The 20975-nt window shown below is 50.2% G+C and overlaps 1 protein-coding gene across 1 annotated transcript in view; it reads left to right on the top strand.

Annotated features, from left to right (window-relative positions):
• The window catches only part of ELP3 (elongator acetyltransferase complex subunit 3), a 110685-nt gene extending 90176 nt beyond the window's left edge, over positions 1 to 20509 (top strand). The window contains exon 15 of the mRNA XM_083494516.1: positions 19303 to 20509. Coding sequence (XP_083350642.1) covers positions 19303 to 19379 — 77 coding nt within the window. The 3' untranslated portion in view covers positions 19380 to 20509. The remainder of the gene's footprint in view (positions 1 to 19302) is intronic.
• The last annotated feature ends 466 nt before the right edge of the window (positions 20510 to 20975 follow it).

Raw genomic sequence — 20975 nt, 5'->3', positions numbered from 1 at the left:
CTGCTTGGCCAGGGGCAAGGCGCTGGTCTCCCCTGCAGAGACTTTGCTTTGCCTGTTAGATTCCTTGGCGCGAGCTACAAACAATGCAAATTGTCAGCTATTTAATTTGTCGGCTGGATGGGTGGTAATCTGCAGGGAGCGTTGGAGGGACCGCAGATCATTGTATTTTATGCATCGGGACTCAGATGTTAAGAACACAAGAACATGACAGTTGCTGGAAACCTTAGGCAGGGAGAAAATGCTCTTGTTCTCCGGTCCTGCTTCTGGGTTTCCCACAAGGGGCATCTCTCTGGCCGCTGTGAAAACATGATGTTAGACTAGGTGGCCCATTGGCCTGAAACAGCAGGCTCTTCTTGTGTGCTTATAAGTCAGCCTTCCCCAACTTGGGGGCCTCCAGATGTTTTGGACGACCACTCTCATGAGCCCAAGACAAGGGTGGTGGGTCTCCAAAACTTCTGGAGGGCACCGGGTTGGAGAAGGCCGAGACGCGATGTGAGCTGAGGGATCTCCATTGCCCATTTGGACTACCATATTTTTTGCTCTATAAGACTCACTTTTTCCCTCCTAAAAAGTAAGGGGAAATGTGTGTGCATCTTATGGAGCGAATGCAGGCTGCGCAGCTGTCCCAGAAGCCAGAACAGCAAGAGGGATTGCTGCTTTCACTGCACAGCGATCCCTCTTGCTGTTCTGGCTTCTGAGATTCAGAATATTTTTTTTCTTGTTTTCCTCCTCCAAAAACTAGGTGCGTCTTGTGGTCTGGTGTGTCTTATAGATTGAAAAATACGGTAGCTGTTCGTGAACGGAGCTGACAACGGAGTAAATCTTTTCCCTCCAATGTTTTTTCTCCCGTTTGGACTTTAAAGACCGTCTTCCCGAAGTGCCCCTTTTTTGGAAACTTGTGTTTTTCTTTTCAACTTCTTCCAGAGATGCCGAAGAGCTGGTTATCCTTCGTAATTGTATCTCATTTGCTCCATAAAAGAAGCAAATAAGAGGAAGCTCTTGAGAGCTTAAGAGCCCATATTGAACCAGCGTGACACCTGCGTGGGCTGCCTTTGTGATAGAGACCCCCGTCAAGTCTTTTAACTTAGCCACACATCAGGCGATGGAAGTTCTCTCTCTCTCAGCCGGTGATCGTTCTGATTTGCCGAAGTGGTGGATCTTGTGGGAGGAGAGAGGGGGCACTTAGTGCTGGGCTGGAAAGGGGGCTGGCTCCCCCCCCCCCCCGTGCTTGTTAAAAGCTGCATTCTTTTGCCGAAGCAGCTTCGGTTGGTTGGAGGGGGGGCGGCATCGTTTGAAGAGACCCTCTAATCCCACCTCTGCCCTAAGACAAAGCTATCCCACCGACACATCTCCATCTCCCCTTTCCTAGGCGTTCTCCAAAAAAAGAGGAGATTAAGGAGGCTATAGAAATTGTGCTTTTATAGCAGGGAAGGGAATGCTTGGATGGAAACCCAGAGGAGAAATCTCTGTGAGTAGGAAGTTCAATCTAAAACGAGGGCGGCGGGCAAACCTTTGGGGTAACTCGCCGGCTCCGAATGTTTCCCCCCAACCTGTGTCTAGTGCCTCCCCTTCTGTGGTTTCCAGCCACTGGTACTCAGAAGCATTGCATGGAGCCAAAGCAGAGCCATTCTGGAAGTTGTTCTCGTCGGTATTTGTATGTCTTGATAGACAATGGAGCGCACCTCCAGGGGTGAAGTCAAACAACTGCGTTAGCAGCAGCAAACTGACCTCCTGCAAGCCTGGGCTTCCCAAATGACCCCCTTCTCAGCCTGGCTGATGTGGTCCATAGGAAAGCAGAGCAAGATGTTTGGCCCCAGCTTGGCTGCCGTAAGGAGGCGTACAAGGCACCATCCAACCCCCTTCAGGACTCCATTCCAGGGTAGGGTTTACTCCTTAGCCTTTTCCTCTCCTGAAGATATCCTGAGATGGCCCTTTCCACCCTGAAGTTGTCTACTCCTGCCCCCCCTTGCCTACTGCTGCTCTAGATCTTTGCCCCCTGACTCCCACAGGCTTCTTCAGCAACTCCCCAGCTCCTAGGACTCACCAGCTGAAAGGACGACCCAAAGGAGCGGCCAGGCACAGACCAGGACTGCCCTTTGCCCCCTATCTCTCCCCTTGAAAAAAAAATGCTTTGTGCATGCCATCACTCTCCGATCAGAGACTTCAGTCCAGCAATGTTTGCAACATGCTCCTTAGTCATTTCGAAGATGTTTAATGCCTTCCTATTTTATGTTGGGTCTGTGCGTGAGCCAGTGGTGGTGGGGAAGGGAGATAAAAATATCCTTCCCCCCCCCCGCTCGCCGTCATTTCAATGACGTCCCACCTCTCCTGTGGGGCAGCGTTGGGGCAGGGGGAGGGGGGCCCGCCTTGCCAGCGTTGCGCTTCTGTGCCGCGAATTAATTACCACGTAGCGGGGCTGATCAGCTTTCCCCCAGACCAGATTTCGATTTGTGTGCCGTCAAGTAGAAAATTAACATGGACACAGGCCAGAAATGCTGAATGCCTGAGTGGGCACTGCAGCCGCCGGGTCTGGGAAGGAGGGGAGGACTCCGGGAAGCGATGACGTCCGAGCTGGCTGTCCCTTCGTTGGCCAGCTCCTTTGAGAAACGAAAGGGGGAAATTGAGCTGCCGCAGGACTGAGGACTCAGCTCTCCTTCCTGCCATTGAACCTCGGAATATCTGTAGCTCGGTCGGCCAAACATCAGCCTCTTAATCTCAAGGGCAGTGGCGTAGCGTGGGTTGTCAGCACCCGGGGCAAGGCAAGTAATTTGCGCCCCCTAACCCGTGGATTTGCGCCCCCTTACCCTAACCCCCAGATGTTGCGCCCGGTGCGGCCGGCCCCCCCTGCACCCCCCACGCTATGCCACTGCTCAAGGGTTGTGGGTTCGAGCCTCACGCAGGGCAAAGGATTCCTGCAGTGCAAGGGGTTGGACTGGATGACCCTTGCAGCCCTTTCCAGCACGGCAATTCTATGGTTCTGTGTTCGTTTTGGGGGGTGGGGGGCAGAGGGAGGCATGCTGCGCACACACAAGCTCTCTGTTGGAAGAAATACAGTGGTACCTCGGGTTAAGTACTTAATTCGTTCCGGGGGTCTGTTCTTAACCTGAAACTGTTCTTAACCTGAAGCACCACTTTAGCTAATGGGGCCTCCCGCTGCTGCCGCCCCGCCGGAGCACGATTTCTGTTCTCATCCTGAAGCAACGTTCTTAACCCGAGGTACTATTTCTGGGTTAGAGGAGTCTGTAACCTGAAGCGTATGTAACCTGAAGCGTATGTAACGCGAGGTACCACTGTATGCCTCATATTGTTCTTTAGTCGTGTCCGACTCTTTGTGACACTCTTTGTGTCTTCCACTGCCTCCCGCAGTTTGGTCAAACTCATGCTGGTAGCTTTGAGAACACTGTCCCACCATCTCGTCCTCTGTCGTCCCCTTCTCCTTGTGCCCTCCATCTTTCCCAACATCAGGGTCTTTTCCAGGGAGTCTTCTCTTCTCATGAGGTGGCCAAAGTATTGGAGCCTCAGCTTCAGGATCTGTCCTTCCAGTGAGCACTCAGGGCTGATTTGCTTCAGAATGGAGAGGTTTGATCTTCTTGCAGTCCATGGGACTCTCAAGTGTCTCCTCCAGCACCAGAATTCAAAAGCATCAATTCTTTCGCGATCAGCCTTTTTATGGTCCAGCTCTCACTTCCATACATCACTACTGGCAAAACCATAGCTTTAACTATACGGACCTTTGTCAGCAAGGTGATGTCTCTTATGGCTCACAAGAACATGCAAAGACCCCTGCTGGATCCGGCCAGTAGGAGCCCATCTAGTCCAACATGCTGTTCTCACGGCGGCCAACCACAGGCCTCTGGGGAACCTGCGAGCAGGATTCGAATCCAAGAGCAACCCTCCCCTCCTGTGCTTTCTAGCAACTGGGATTCAGAAGCATCGCCAACACTGGCCATGAAAGTGGAGCATAGCCACTGTGGCTCAGAGCCATTGATAGCCTTAACTTCCAGTCCTCTTTTTAAAGCCGCCCAGCACGGGCTCCTGTGGGAGGGAGTTCCATAGTTCAACTATGCATTGTGTAAAGGAGCGTTGCCTGAAACCCTAGAGAGACATTGCTGTCTATCAGGGTTGACTACCTGCGAGGCTTCCTTCCTGCTGAGTCCGTCCCTGTGACTCCCCATGGAATGACAAAGCACACATGCAGTTGCCTCACTCCTCACTGTCCCTTCTTCCCAGTACTGGCTTTCCAGGGCCTCCTCTGCTTGACCGATCCCTATTATTATTATTATTATTATTATTAATTTTAAAATTATTAATTTTATTAGTATTCTTCACACAACAACAAAAAATAACAATACACAAAACACAAAAACAAGCATACAAAAAAAATCCAAATCTTACAAATTAATAATATAAACACTAAAAAGAAAAACAAACATTGATGTCACGGGAATTGGGGTTGCTTGTGTGTAAACCTCTAGCGGTTCCAAACTGCTTAGGGGTGGGTTGTGTCTTTCCCTGACTGAGCAGCCTGGGTGCTGCTGCTGCTCAGTCGCTCGACGAATCCGTGAGTGGGCGTCTTCTAAATTTCCTCCAGCATAGAAGCTCCTTGACGGATAATCTCTGCCTCCCCTCTCTGCGCGAAACCCTTCTGCGCAGAGTGGGCGTGCCCAGGGGTGGCCCTCCACTCTCTTCACTGCCGTCAGTGCCAGAGTCTCGGAGCCTCTCCTCCAAGATGCTTTCCCCCTCTTCCTTCTTCCTGGTGTCACCTGGACATTCTTCCCCAGATGACGTTCTCTCTCTCCCCTTACTCGTTCCTTCTTCTGCAGAATCGGGAAGTACCGCCTCTCCCCTCTGCTCCGATGTCAGTTCCCTGACAATTGACTTCCACTAATCCCATAGCACCTCCTTTACCTCTCATTGTGTCTTCCTGTTTTCCTTATCATCTCTATCCTAGCATCTAGATATAAATCCCTCTTTCTTATCCTTTCACTTCACAAGGTTATTCCAGACTCAGCCAGATTTCTGTCCTCGAACCTTGGCTTTTAAGGTGTTTAGGCGCTCCCATTCCTTTTTCACTTCGCTTTTGGGCTTTTGTCTTATTATATCTGTCAATTTGGTTAATTCTGAATATTCTGAAAGCTTACATAACCATTCTCCCCTAGTGGGTAACTGATCCCCTTTCCGGTACTAAGCCACCAGGATTCTTGCTGCAGATGTCGTGTATAAGGAAAAATTAGTTTTAAAATGGACATCGAACCCAGGGTCTTCTGCATGCAGAGCAGATGCCCTGCTATCACACCCCTTTTCCTCTCATAGACCTGCAGTGTGGTGTAGTGGTTAGAGTGTTAGGCTAGCGCCTGGGGGGACATGGGTTCAAATCCCCGCACGGCCAAAAAGCTTACTGGGTGAGCTTGGGCCAGTCACGGCCTCTCTTAACCTGGCCTACCTCACTGGTGTGGGGATTAAATGGGGGCGGGGGGAGGACCATATACTCAAGGCCAGCAGTTCTCAACCTGTGGGTCCCCAGATGTTGTTGGACTACAACTCCCATCATCCCTGAGCTCTGGCCTTGCTAGCTAGGGGTGATGGGAGTTGTAGTTCAACGACATCTGGGGACCCACAGGTTGAGAAAGGCTGCTCTAGGCTTTCCCAAACTTGGCTCCCCTGATGTTTTCGGACTACAGCTCCCATCATCCCTAGCTAGCAGGACCAGTGGTCAGGGATGATGGGACTTGTAGTCCGAAAACAGCAGGAGACCCTGATATTCGCCATCTTGAGCCTCTTTGAAGTGGACTAAAGGTAAAGGGACCCCTGACCATTAGGTCCAGTCGTGGCTGACTCTGGGGTTGCGGTTCTCATCTCTCTTTACTGGCCGAGGGAGCTGGCGTCCTAAGCCACTTCTGGCGAACCAGAGCAGCACACAGAAACGCCATTTACCTTCCCGCCAGAGCGGTACCTATTTATCTACTTGCACTTTGACGTGCTTTCGAACTGCTAGGTTGGCAGGAGTAGGGACCGAGCAATGGGAGCTCACCCCGTCGCGGGGTTTCGAACCGTTGACCTTCTGATTGGCAAGCCCTAGGCTCTGTGGTTTAACCTACAGCGCCACCTGCGTCCCTTGAAGTGGACTAGAAATGCAATAAATAAAAGGCAAATAAATAGAAATAAACTCCCTCTGTAAGAAGGAAGAGCTAACGATGGAAACGTATGGTATGGATTTTGAAATGGCAAACAGTTTACGCTCGAATTTTCTACTTCATTAAAAGGGAGCTTAACGATCAGCAGCCTGACATTAATATTTGGGCGTCGGGGAGGCTGGGCGCTCTGCCCATCTGCAGGCTAATTCCATCTCACTTAGGCTTTTTGTTTTATTTTGGTGGGGGTGGGGGGGCCTGCCATCAGCCCCGCTCCGGACGCATCCATTAGGTTTCCTTTTGTACCATTGGAAACAATCTCGGAGCCACCACAGAGCTCCAGATGGAGCGATTACATCTCATTGGTCTCCTAGAGAGATGGCAATATTTCATTAATGACTCCGCAGCCGCTCCGCCTCACCCCAGCTGCATCGGTTGGGTGGTGGGAGTTGCTGCTGCAGTAGGGAAAAGAGGAGGAGGAGGAGGAGGAGGAGGAGGAGGGAGGCTAGAATCATAGAACTGTAGAGTTGGAAGGGACCCCGAGGGTCATCCAGTCCACCCCCTGCAACGCAGGAATCACAGCTAAAGCATCCATGACAGATGGCAATCCAAGCACTGGTGAGAGCCAGTGTGGTGTAGTGGTGAAGAGCGGTAGTCTCGTAATCTGGGGAACCGGGTTCGCTTCCCCGCTCCTCCACCTGCAGCTGCTGGGTGACCTTGGGCCAGTCACACTTCTTTGAAGTCTCTCAGCCCCACTCACCTCACAGAGTGTTTGTTGTGGGGAAGGAAGGGAAAGGAGAATGTTAGCCGCTTTGAGACTCCTTAAAGGGAGTGAAAGGCGGGATATCAAATCCAAACTCTTCTTCTTCTCTTCTTAAAAATGACCTCGGCCCAGTATACCTGAAGGAGCGTCTCCACCCCCATCGTTCTGCCCGGATGCTGAGGTCCGGCGCCAAGGGCCTTCTGGTGGTTCCCTCGCTGCGAGAAGCAAAGCTACAGGGAACCAGGCAGAGGGCCTTCTCGGTAGTGGCACCCGCCCTGTGGAACACCCTCCCATCAGATGTAAAAGAGATAAACAACTACCTGACATTCAGAAGACATCTTAAGGGAATTTCAGGGAAGTTATTAATGTGTGACATCTTAGGGTATTTTTGGTCTTTGTGGAAGCCGCCCAGAGTGGCTGGGGAAACCCAGCCAGATGGGCGGGGTACAAATAATAAATTATTATTATTATTATTATTATTATTATTATTATTATTATTATTATTATTATTATTAAAAACCTCCAAGGGAGAAGAGCCCACAACCTCCCAAAGGGAGACCGTTCCTTAGTTGAACAGCTCTTACTGTCTGAAAGTTTTTCCATATACAGTGGTGCCTCGCAAGACGAAATTAATTCGTTCCGCAAGTCTCTTCGTCTTGCGGTTTTTTCGTCTTGCGATGCACGGTTTCCCATAGGAATGCATTGAAAATCAATTAATGCGTTCCTAGGGAAACCGCCTTCAGACCAGGTCCGGGGACAGTCTGTCCCCCGACCTCTTCTGAAGGCTGGGGGGGGGGGACGACAAGGGCTTTTCTTCCCACCCCCAGCATTTTAAAAAACCCTGGGACAGCGGAGGACTTCTCCGCTGTCCGGGGAGATCTTAAAATGCTGGCGGGCGGCATTTTAAAATCGCCCCGGACAGCGGAGGACTTCTCCGCTGTCCGGGGCGATTTAAAAGCCCCTGGGAAGGCAGGCAGGGGGGACAAAGACTTTCGCCCCCTGCCCGCCTTCAGAAGGTGTCCCCGCCCCCCCTCCCCACTTCGGAACAGCTTTCCGAAGTGGGGCGGCTGGGGCAGGTGTCCCCGCCCCCCGCCCCACTTCGGAACAGCTTTCCGAAGTGGGGCGGCTGGGGCAGGTGTCCCCGCCCCCCCGCCCCACTTCGGAACAGCTTTCCGAAGTGGGGCGGCTGGGGCAGGTGTCCCCGCCCCCCCTTCGGAACAGCATTTTAAAACCTCCCCGGGACGTCTTTTGCAGCAAGGGGCTGCAGGGAGATCGCTATCTCCCCCCAGCCCCTTGCTTCAGAAGAGGTCCGGGGGAAGCGGGAAGCGAAGCGCTTCGCTTCCCCGCTTCCCCCGGACGTCTTTTGCAGCAAGGGGCTGCAGGGAGATCGCTATCTCCCCGCCGCCCCTTGCTTCAAAAGAGAAGACCCGCTGTCCCCGGGGCAAGCTTCGTTTTGCGAAGCAAGCCCATAGGGAAATTCGTCTTGCGAGGCAACTCGAAAACGAAAAAACCTTTCGTTTTGCGAGTTTTTCGTCTCGCGAGGCGTTCGTCTTGCGGGGTACCACTGTACAGTGGTACCTCTGGATGCGAACGGGATCCGTTCCAAAGCCCCGTTCACATCCAGAGACGAATCCAAACCACATCTGCACATGCATGGGTCGCGAATCGCCACTTCCGCGCATGCATGTGATTTGGTTTTGGGTTTCCCCCCAAAAAATTTTTTATTCATTTTATAACACAAATAAACAACACAAACAGAAAAACAAACAATACAAACAGATTCTTGTCTTATCCTTATTTTTTCTAAACATTGTTAGGTGGGTTTCCCCAAGTCCCCTCTATCTGATTTTCATTTTACCTCGTCTTTAGCAGTTTACATATCATACAACAAACAATCTGTGAGGTGCGTGGGGCTGAGAGATTTCAGAGAAGTGTGACTAGCCCCAGGTCACCCAGCAGCTGCAGGTGGAGGAGCGGGGAAGCGAACCCAGTTCACCAGATTACGAGTCCACCGCTCTTAACCACTACACCACACTGGCTCTCGCCAAGGAGAAAACAAGCTTGCTCCATCTTCCATGCGACAGCCCTTCAGATATTTGAAGATGGCTCTCCTATTGCCTGTCTTCTCCAGACTAAACATACCCAACAACCTCAACCCCCTGCGATGCAAGATGAACAGCTGAAGAATCTCTGACGGGCCACCTTAAGCATTCACCTGCATGCAAATAACAGCATCTGTTATGACCTCCCTTTTCTTTAGAATCCGAAATTGATTGAGTCCTTTTCAGCACTGAAATGATTGAGTGTGGCTTAATCTGAACCAAGGGTGGCTTATTTCAGCTACAAATGGGAGGAGGAATGAAAGGAAATGTCAGATGTCATAGAATCATAGAGCTGGAATAGACCACAAGGGCCATCGAGTCCAACCCCCTGCCAAGCAGGAAACACCATCAGAGCACTCCTGACATATGGTTGTCAAGCCTCTGCTTAAAGACCTCCAAAGGAGGAGACTCCACCACACTCCTTGGCAGCAAATTCCACTGTCAAACAGCTCTTACTGTCAGGAAGTTCTTCCTAATGTTTAGGTGGAATCTTCTTTCTTCTAGTTTGGATCCATTGCTCCGTGTCCGCTTCTCTGGAGCAGCAGAAAACAACCTTTCTCCCTCCTCTATGTGACATCCTTTTATATATTTGAACATGGCTATCATATAACCCCTTAACCTCCTCTTCTCCAGGCTAAACATGCCCAGCTCCCTTCGCCGTTCCTCATAAGGCATCGTTTCCAGGCCTTTGACCATTTTGGTTGCCCTCCTCTGGACACGTTCCAGTTTGTCAGTGTCCTTCTTGAATTGTGGTGCCCAGAACTGGACAGTGGTGGTTGCTCGTGAGTAACCAGGCAGGACTCCGACCTGTCTTTTACAGGCTTTATTTTGGTGCAAAAACTATTTACAGTGCAGAACCATCAGTTCACGTCTGCCTCAATTGCTAGCAGAATCCAGGAGTGGTTCTTTCCGGGTCCAACATAAGAACTTAGTCACCCCCAGTCATTTCCTTCCTTCTTTGTCTTTTACTCCTCTGCGCAAGGTGGGCGACAGAAGAGGCGTGTTTCCCTCCTGGCTGGCTTGGCCAGGAGCAGTGCTGAGGCTCCCAGCAGCGTCCTCTAGCCCTTTCCCCTCCTTTACCCTAGAGGGGTGGCTTCCCCCACCCTCAGAGGGGGGCTCCCAGCAACATCCTCTGGTCCTTTCCCCGCTTCCCCACTGGAGGTGTGGCTTTCCCCACTGCAGGAAGAGGAACTGCTTCGTAAGATTTTCAGAACCTCCCTGTATCCCAACGGCCCCTCTGCCTCCCTTCCCTTTTCTGATGGCAGCTCCCTGACCTTCACGCAGCACATAGTTAAACTATGGAACTCCCTGCCGCAGGAGGCAGTGATGGCCACCAACTTGGACACGTTTAAAAGAGGATTGGGCAAATTCATGGAGGAGGAGAGGGCTATCGATGGCTACTAGCCAGGACGGCTCGGCTCTGCCTCCACAGTCAGAGGCAGTGGCGCGTCAGATTGCCAGTTACTGAAAACCACAGGAGGGGAGAGTGTCCTTTTGGCCAGATCCTGCTTCAGGTTTCCTCTTGGGGCATCGGGTTGGCCGCTATGAGAACAGGACGCTGGACCAGATGCGCCCCTATTGGCCTGACCCAGCAGGCTCTCCTTGCATTCTTAGGAATGCCTCTGAGCATGTTCCGATAGACTTTTTTCTCATCGCTGAATAATGAAAACCTCGCACAAGCACACATCCAGGGCAGCGGGAGCCAGGAGAGACGCATCTCCTACGTACTTGATGCTGACGAAACAGAAGTACGTAGGCAAACCAGAGAGTAATCTGACTTCTGTAATGAAGCCTTTCCTGCTAAGAGGATTAGACAAGGTCATGGAGGAGAAGGCGCTGTGCTCCCTCCCATGTCAGAGGCAGGATATTCCTGTGAATACAAGCCGCTGTGAATCGCATCCAGAGAGAGCACTTATCCTGCACTCAGTTTCCCTTTGGGACATCTGGTTTGACCACTGTTGAGAACCAGAGGTCAGCAAACTTTTTCAGCTGGGGGCCGGTCCACTGTCCCTCAGACCTTGTGGGGGGCCGGACTATATTTTTGGGGGGAAATAAAGAAATAACTATGCCCCACAAATAACCCAGAGATGCATTTTAAATAAAAGGACACATTCTACTCATGTAAAAACACGCTGACTCCTAGACCAGACCATCCGCGGGCCAGATTGAGAAGGTAATTGGGCAGGATCCGGCCCCCAGGCCTTATAATGATAATAAAATAAAAAATATATTATTTATACCCCGCCCTCCCCAGCCAAGGCCAGGCTCAGGGCAGCCAACAGCCGATATAAAAACAAATTGATTGAAATACAACTTAAAAACAAGATTAAAATACAACATTAAAACATTAGTTTGCCTACCCATGGTGGAAACAAGATGCTGGACTAGTTGGGCCCTTGGCCTGATCCAGCAGACACTTCTTACCTCCTCATCCACCAACCCTCAAACTAAACATGATTCATTCTTAAAAGAGAACGGGACAGGTGTGTCTATTTTGGAATGATTAAGGATGTTAGAATCAGAAGAAGAAGAGTTTGGATTTGATATCCCGCCTTTCACTCCCTTTAAGGAGTCTCAAAGCGGCTAACATTCTCCTTTCCCTTCCTCCCCCACAACAAACACTCTGTGAGGTGAGTGGGGCTGAGAGACTTCAGAGAAGTGTGACTAGCCCAAGGTCACCCAGCAGCTGCATGTGGAGGAGAGGGGAAGCAAACCCGGTTCCCCAGATTACGAGACTACTGCTCTTAACCACTACACCACACTGGCTCAGAGAATTCTAGGGTTGGAAGGGACACCAAAGGGCCATCCAGTCCAGCCCCCTGCAGTGCAGGAATCTCAGCTAAGGCACCCATGACTGATGGCCATCCAAAGCCTGTTTAAAAACCTCAAAGGAAGGAGAGTCCACAACCTCCTAAGGAAATCTGTTCCAGTGTCAAGTAGCTCTTACCGTCAGAAGGTTCTTCCTGATGTGGAGTCAGAATCTCCTTGAAGCCACGGGTTCGAGTCCTATCCTCCAGAGCAGGAGAAAGCAAGCTTGTTCTGCCTTCCATGTGGCAGCCCTTTCAGTATGTTGTTGTTTAGTGGTGTCCGCCTCTTCGTGACCCCCTGGACCAGAGCACGCCAGGCACTCCTATCTTCCACTGCCTCCCACAGTTTGGTCAAACTCATGCTGGTAGCTTTGAGAACACTGTCCCACCATCTCGTCCTCTGTCGTCCCCTTCTCCTTGTGCCCTCCATCTTTCCCAACATCAGGGTCTTTCCCAGGGAGTCTTCTCTTTGCATGAAGTGGCCAAAGTATTGGAGCCTCAGCTTCAGGATCTGTCCTTCCAGTGAGCACTCAGGGCTGATTTCCTTCAGAATGGAGAGGTATAATTCAGTATACAGTGGTACCTCTGGTTGTGAACGGGATCCGTTCCAGAGGCCCGTTCCCAACATGAAACGCCCGCAACCTGAAGCGCCGAATCTGCACAGGTGCACGGCACGATTTGGTGCTTGTGCACATTCGCGAGCTGCAAAACCCGGAAGTAACCCTTTCCGGCACTTCCAGGTCGCCGCGGGACACACCCTGAAAAAACGTAACATGAAGCAAACGTAACGAGGTATGACTGTAAGACCTTTATACCATTATACCGTTCAGTATAATGGAAGATAAATAAACGATTGGATTCTGGTAGTCAACCCTGCGTATTATTTAAAATCTCAGCGGGGCTGTGTGCTTAGACCTTGGGCAAACCATCTTCAGATGGTTGTGATTGTTCCACATAGTTCTCTGGGTGGAGCCTGAGCTTCTCACTGCCTAACAACCCTAAACCTCTGCAGGGTTTTTAGGGTAAGATGAGTTGCTCATTGCTCACAGCACTTTGTATGCTGACATGATAGAGAATAAGTTCCTAGTGTGGTGGCTGCAGTGTGCATGTGCCAGTGGTGGTAGGCCTTGGACCTGTTCTGTCCTCTCCTGTGGGGTAAGAAAACACTCTGCAGTGATGGGGATATGGCAGGATTCCCCCTCGCAGAAGCCGAGGTCCCCGCATTGCAGAAGGTTGGACTAAATGATGCTTGGGATCTCTTTCGACTCCACAGTTCCGTGATTCTATTAAAAGCATCCTCTTCCACATATTGAATGAGAATTCCACAGGAGTGGCAAGGATCCTAATTGCTAAAAACTGGGGGGGAAAGAAACTCTGCCAACAAAAAAGGAATCGCAAGATAAACTGTTAGAGTACAGTCATACCTCGTGTTACGTTTGCTTCATGTTACGTTCTTTCAGGTTACATGGCAACCCGGTAGTACCGGAAAGGGTTACTTCCGGGTTTTGCCTCTCGCACATGCGCAGAAGTGCAAAATGGTGTCATGAGCATTTGCAGAAGCAGTGAATTGCAACCCATTCGTGCACAGACGCGCCACTGTGCACTCTTTTCATGTTGCAAACAGGCCTCCAGAACGGATCCCGTTCGCAACCAGAGGTACCACTGTATATTGAACTGGCTAGATTAACGGAGGCAATTAGAGATCACACTAAACAAGAGCTTCAAAAAGCAGGGGGGAAATGCAGGGAATACTTCACAAAACAGTGCTCTAAAATACATACCTGGACTTGTTTCGATTAATGTCTGCAGAAGACTTGGTTATAATTAGAAAAATCTTAATGATTATTCATAAAGGAAACAGCTTCTAAGAAGTAAATAAGGAGGCCAGATACAGGATAAAGGAAGTCTTTTATTTGGTTGTTTGTATTGCTGTATGTTATGCTCACTTTTGTTATGTTCATGTTTAATGAGGGTGGATTTGTGTATTCGGGGGGTTGTGTTATGTTGTAAATAAAATCCCAATAAAAATTATTTTAAGAGAGAGAGAGAGAATTGCAGCAGCAGAGGCGCAGAAAAGGGTAATAGGATGCCCTTTTCATTGACCGCCACTTCTTGCCTGATGCTCGAGTGTGCGTCACTCGGGGAGGCGAATATACCTAACTCTCAGCTAAGTCTGCATTTTGCTGAGCCGCACGATTCTGAGACCTTGGATGAGCAGGGCATGAACACTACTCAAGGCAGGCGTAGCTTGAGCCTTCCCAGGAGCGACGGTTTGATTGGAGGGTTTGTCGTCACCCAGCAGGGACCCTGAAATTTTGGCGGCTGCACTTCCCAGAGGCAGCCTGACTGACTGGAGTGCAGTCCAGTGGTCAACATTGCAGTGCCCGTTCTCCTTCCTGCGTAAAAATCCCAGGGAATGGATTTCAGGACATATGATACAACTGAGGAACCTGCAGCCTTTTCCTCTTCCAGAGCTGCAATGCTCAGAGCTCCCTGGGGAAAGAGATGGATTGTTCAGCATCTCTAGGAATTGTAGCTCTGGGAAGAGAATGGAGGGGGGCGCTATCTCCTAACAACTCTTAATGAACTACAGCTCCCCGATGAAATTGAGTGTTGGAAAATCCAGCATGGACAAAAGGAAGTACTTCACACAAGCCTGGCCAGTGTGTGTGGAGGTGCTGGGCTGCCCAGAAGAGAATACAGTGGTACCTCAGGTTAAGTACTTAATTCGTTCCGGAGGTCCGTACTTAACCTGAAACTGTTCTTAACCTGAGGCACCAGTTTAGCTAATGGGGCCTCCTGCTCCTGCTCCACCAGAACCTGATTTCTCTTCTCATCCTGAAGCAAAGTTCTTAACCTAGAGCACTATTTCTGAGTTAGCAGATACAGATAGGTAGCCGTGTTGGTCTGCCATAGTCAAAATAAAAACATTCCTTCCAGTAGCACCTTAAAGACCAACTAAGTTGGTTCTTGGTATGAGCTTTCGTGTGCTACTGGAAGGAATTTTTTTATTTTGAGTTAGCAGAGTTTGTAACCTGAAGCATATGTAACCTGAAGCGTATGTAACCTGAGGTACCACTGTACAACCCACCCACCCCCAGCCTCGCTGGTGTGGTCGAAAGGAAAGCAGAGCAATACATTGGACACCAGCTTCGCAGCAGGAGTTGTCAGAAAGAGGCATACAAGCTGCCGTCCAGCCGCCTTAAGGACTGCACTCCAGATTTGTGTAGGGTTTACTCCTTAGCAACAACAAACACGTAAAGCATTCTCGATAAACACGCGAGACGTAACCAGCTGTGTTCTTAGATAAATAAAGTATACTATTCATAGTATCAAATTGTAAATTTCAACAGAAGCAACTCATAAAGTTCAACAAACAAACAAAGCAGAAGATCCAATGGATCTGATCATTCTATCGCCAGTTCATGCATAAGGTCCATTCGTGTAATGGTGTCTATTCCACCTGTCTGTTCATAAAGTCCAAACCATCCACATGAAAGGTTGTTAAAAAGGTTATGGGACCCCTGACCATTAGGTCCAGTCGTGAATGACTCTGGAGTTGCGGCGTTCATCTCGCTTTATTGGCCGAGGGAGCCGGCATACCGCTTCCGGGTCATGCGGCCAGCATGACTAAGCCGCTTCTGGCGAACCAGAGCAGCGCATGGAAATGCCGTTTACCTTCCTGCCGGAGCAGTACCTATTTATCTACTTGCACTTTGACGTGCTTTCGAACTGCTAGGTTGGCAGGAGCAGGGACAGAGCAACAGGAGATTCGAACTGCAACCTTCTGTCGGCAAGTCCTAGGCTCTGTTGTTTAACTGACAGCGCCACCCGCGTCCCTTATAAAAGGTTGTTACAGTTCCACAAAATCCTTTGAACTTTACGAGTTACTTCTGTTGAAATTTACAATTTGATACTATGAATAATATATCTTATTTATCTAAGAACACCGCCGGTTACGTCTCATGTGTTTATTGGGTTTACTCCTTAGCCTTTCTCCTCCCAAATATATCCCTCAAGGCAGTGGGTACAGATTGTTCGTCAGGGTTTACTCCTGAAGCCTTTCTCACTGCCGCAAGGCACTGGAAGCTTAGCATTAGAGTTTTCTTGTCCCTTTCTAGGTGGACAAGCCCCACCTGCCCCCTCATTTCCCTGTACAGTGCAGGCGCAGAAACCACCTTCTTGACAATTGGACCCACTCTCGGTCTCATCCGCTCAACCTGCGGAGCCTGTTTTTGCACGCAGGTGAAGCCCCACTCACCATCAGCTGGTTTAGCCAGCCAGTCGAAGCCATAGGTAAACTATGGAACTATGATGGTCACCAATTTGGATGGCTTTAGAAGAGGATTAGACAGATTCACGGAGGAGGAGAGGGCTATGGGTGGCTGCTAGCCAGGATGAAAACCACAGGAGGGGAGAGTTGGTCATGAGGTTGAATCCTGCCTGCTGTGGGCCTTACCCTTCTAATGTTCTTAGAATTCTTCGGTGGGAATGGCATTTGCTGTAATGGGTATTGCGAATGCGGCCTAAGAAGGAGGAAGCTGAGAGTTTGTTGCCACGCCTTGGGCTTGTAACTAAGATGGAAGTTCGGGGCTGGCTGAAGGTGGGCCAAGTTTGGCGAGGCAGCGCCCTCTCTGCCCTGCCCCATCGGCCTCCGCCGGGATAAAGCTCTCGAACAAACTTCCCGCGAGGGGTACTAGAAGCCTCTGTGCTGCTTTCAGCCCGGCAGGGGGGTGTGCAGCTGTTGTTTATCCTGTAATGGTTCTGCCTCTCCGCTGGACGCTAACGGAGAGCCGCTGTTCCTCGCAAGCGGGGCTTAGCCAAGATTTGAGCGCGGCAGGATCTGATTAAGGAGCAGAGGAGAGGAATAGGAGGGAGGGAAGGAGCCTTTGTGGGAGACAATTGTGTTTTGCAAATCCCCTTCCCACGCAAGGAGTGGGTGGGGGGGAAATTAATTGTGGCCTCCGAACGCAGAAGTGCTTCTGGAGTGGAGATAAAGGATGAGCTGTGTGGGCTCCGGAGAGGCCAGCCGGCGCTCGGGACTGCGACCGAGCCTCTTCAGTCCTCCGTAATGATCTGGGTTCCTTCCATAGATTTACCACTCCTTCGCTTTTGTTCAAAAAACGAGAGGTGAATCCGGGTTCAAGTCTCTCCCTCTCCCCCCGCCCCGTTCATTTCATTTCCCCTAGCCTCAGTGGAAGCCTGGAATGTGCATTCGGATGTTTTGCAGTTAAAAAAGAGGGCACCTTTTCTTGCAAACGGAAGGCGGGTGGGTGTTTTTGCATGTGGAAGCCTGAGCTGTGGTAGGGCGCGTTCTTCTAGGCACAGAAAGCCGCAGGTTCGGTTCCCAGTTTTAAAAGATCTCGGGTGGCAGGGCAGATCTGGGGAGTGCCTCTGCAAGTCAGAGTAGAGTTGCATACACCCCCGCTTGGCACCTTCCAGCTGTTTTGCACTACAACTCCCATCAGCCCCAGCCAGCACAGTTGTGGTCCGAAATAGCTGGAAGGCAGCAGGCTACAGAAGACTGGAGTACTGTAGAATTGTTGCAAGGGACCCCGTGGGTCATCTAATCCAACCCCCTGCAATGCAGTAGACATTACTAAGTTGGATTTGCATATTGGGAGCAGCAACGGAAGAGGTCAGATGGGCCAGGTGCCATGTTGATTCCAAACTGGCTTATCTTCAGCTTGAGGAAATAATCTCAAGTAAGTTAGAATCATAGAATCATAGAGTTGGAAGAGACCACAAGGGCCATCGAGTCCAACCCCCTGCCAAGCAGGAAACACCACCAGAGCACTCCTGACATATGGTTGTCAAGCCTCTGCTTAAAGACCTCCAAAGAAGGAGACTCCACCACACTCCTTGGCAGCAAATTCCACTGTCAAACAGCTCTTACAGCTCTCTATGAGGGATGGCCTCTATGAGGCATAAGAAACTCGGCCCTCAAGATGTTTTGGGACTACAATTCCCATCATCCCTGACCACTGGTCTTGTTAGCTAGGGATGATGGGAGTTGTAGTCCCCATCTGGAGGGCCGAGTTTGCCTATGCCTGGTCTCTGTGGAGCATCTCTTGGGACACCCTCTATGCAAGTTGGGATACTGTCACAGAGCGTGCCTGTTAGTACACCACACAGTTCAAAGTTGGAATTACCTCTTTATTGGCAAAAACACCATCTCGGCAGACTCGGCTAAGGGTCAGACCTCATGAGCAAGCACAGCAGCTCATTCCCTGTGGGTCTTGCTGCCTGAAATCAGTTGCCGAGACTGAATGTCCCCTCCTCCCCACAGCCGTCTATGTCTCCTCCTCTCCAGGGCTTTTCCCAAGCAATTGGAGACTGTGCCTACATGAAGCCAACCCCTCCTCTGCCCTTTTCATGGCTCTTCTGGCACTGGGAGATGGATGCAAGGGAGCTTGTTGCGGCAGGAGGGGGAGACCCCCTTGACTCTTTGCCCGCCTGACTCATCTCTGCCCCTTCGTCTGCCTCCTCTCCTGCTTCTTCTTCTTCTGCCTCTGATTCTGAACTTTGTCAGTGTTTGTAAAAAAAAAAAGGAAAGGGTTCTGACCTCCCTTTGTCTCCTCAGCCTGGTCCACAGACCCTTGTTGGCATAAAAGAGTCCACAAGAATATCCTTGCAGAGTGCTTTCTGCTTTTATTCTTAAAAGTCTTTGTGCAAAAGTGACTGACCAACTGTACACACCAACATTACCAGCTTTCACTAACCAACCAACCAACCCAACAACAAATGTAACATTATATATACAACCCAGTGCAGGCCGCTGACTCATGCTGGCCCAGCTTTTTAAGCATTAAAGAAACAGCGGCCATTTTTGCCGTGGCAAACGTCTCTCTGCCACCGACTCTACCAGCTCACTAAGCCCTGTTACTGTCGGAATCTGCGTTCAACCGAGCTGATAAAGCTCATCCTTCTCCGGCCGAGTCCTTCGGAATCGCCCTCCGACGATAATTAACGACCTGAGCCTTTGATAAGGCTCCTGGCACATCCCCCATTCAGCAGAGAATCAAAGCAGCACACGGAAGTGATGAGATTTATGGCTACATCGCTATGCTTTATTTCTTACTACGCAGACAGAAAACACATCCTCTCTCTGTGAAAGACAGAGAGCAACTGAACAACAAAGGAACAGGAAACCAGTACGTCACATCCGCCTCCCGTGAGACTTCCAACAGTATGGAATGTCTCTGGAATGTAAACAGAGTCTTGTGACTCTAAGCAAACAGTGGCAAACAGAAACTAACAGTTACCCTTCTGCTTCCGACGTCTCCTTTCCCCAGTCTCCTCCCTCTTCTCCCTCTGACTGCTCATCACTGTCCCACCACCACTCCCCGGGCTCTGATCCTTCTTCCCTTAGTGGTTTCCCAACCAGCTCCTCCCACCATTCCTCCCTGTCCAACCAGTCCATGACGGATACCCTCTGTGGAGCATCTTCTCTTGCACAGACTCCTCGGACTGACCCATTTCCCCACTTTTGCTTACAGGTGTGGGCACCAGGGACTACTACAGGAAGATCGGCTACGAACTGGATGGGCCCTACATGGTGAAAAGGCTGGACTGAGAGAGACGGGCGGAGCTGGGAGCATTCAAGGCCACGTCTTTGAACCTCGGTCCTCTTCAGGCAGAAGGGGAATGGCAACCTCCTGCTGCAAAAGACTAGTCTCTGGGAGTACAGCCACCTGCAATTTGAAACCTGCCTTTTTGCACTCAGCGATGTCCCATTTTACACCGGGACTGTCCCCCCCCCCCATTTCTAATGAACAATCACCCTTTTTAAAACGATTCTATGGTTTGTATTGGTTTTCATACATGAACACCTGCTTTTATCAGCAGGGGCCTTCAAGAGGAGTAGAACCTTGAGGCAGAGATCTTTTATCAACTTGCCTTGGGCTGAAGAGTGCGTACATTCGCCATTTTTCCCCCTCTGCCAGGGAGGACTTAAGAGGATAATTTTGCTTGTGTCCACCTTGTTCTCTTGAAGCTGTTTGCATCTGATTGGCTTTCAACCCTGCCTCTTGTCCAGAGCTCCAGGTTGTGAGCAACCCTGACTCATCTGCCCTCTCTGCATTGTGGGAGCTTAAGACCCCTCTGGGTTCTGGTTCTGCCCGGTTTTAGCAGTTTGGCTTCTTTTGTTTCAACACGCTTGTCAGTGGCACATCTTTGCCTCGCAAGGAGGGAAAGAGGCAGCAATTGTAACATGTGCTGCTTTCAGAATCCCACGGTGCAGAAAATATGCAAACAGTGCCAATGTCCGTCGTGGTGTCAATATCTGCAGCCTCTTCCATCAGAGGAGAGTCGGCATTATTTTACAAATGCCCCCTCCCCCCCTCCTCAGGGGGCACGGACACCAAAGAGAAGGGGATCCTCGATCCAAATGCAATAGCCTCTCCTGGATGATGTAAGCTATTTTTTTTTTTCATGTTTGCAAAAGAGCAGGACTGCTTCGTCCTCGTGCACTTAGAGCAGAGGCAGGGGCCCCTCAGATTTTGTGGGGCTCAAACTCCCATCGATTACGGCTGGTGGGAGTTATAGTGCAGCAGGTCTCTCCCCCCGCGCCCTTGGGTCGACGCTAAGGTTCTCTGTGGTTTGCATTCATAGACGCCACCAAAGATGGAGATCGGAGAGCCAGCTTGTGAAAGATCTTCAACCTCTGCAACACTCCTGCTAATAAATACCTAGGTGGTTTTTTTTGCTGTTTGGCTGTGTCTTTACAAACTGGGAGTTGGGGATTTCATCTACAGGGGCAAGGATTTCACCCCAATCTCTGTGCACAAGGCAAAAATGGGTGTGCGTTCTCCTACTTTCGCTGGGGAGGGGGGCGTTTCACAAGATGCTGCGTCTCTGTGTTAAAGGGCCTTTTGCAATCTTTGTTAAAGCTTCATGAACTAAGAAGAAGAAAAAGAAGTTGTTTTATTTATAACCCGCCCTCCCCAGCCAAGACCGGGCTCAGGGCGGCTAACACCAGGTATAAAAACAATTGATTAAAATACAACTTAAAAACAAGATTAAAATACAACATTAAAATGCAGCCTCATTTCAGTAGAAACGCAAATCAAAAACTTTTTAGGGATGAAAACATCAAATCTTCACCAAGGCCAACTATCCAAACTGGTCCTACATGGGCCAGAAAAGCCAGGGAAGTCCCCAAATAGGAGTT

Source organism: Podarcis liolepis (genome assembly GCF_965112155.1).
Source record: "Podarcis liolepis genome assembly, chromosome: 3".
NCBI lineage: Eukaryota > Metazoa > Chordata > Lepidosauria > Squamata > Lacertidae > Podarcis > Podarcis liolepis.
The sequence above is the reverse complement of the archived record's forward strand: the minus strand, read 5'-3'. Positions and strand labels throughout refer to the sequence as shown.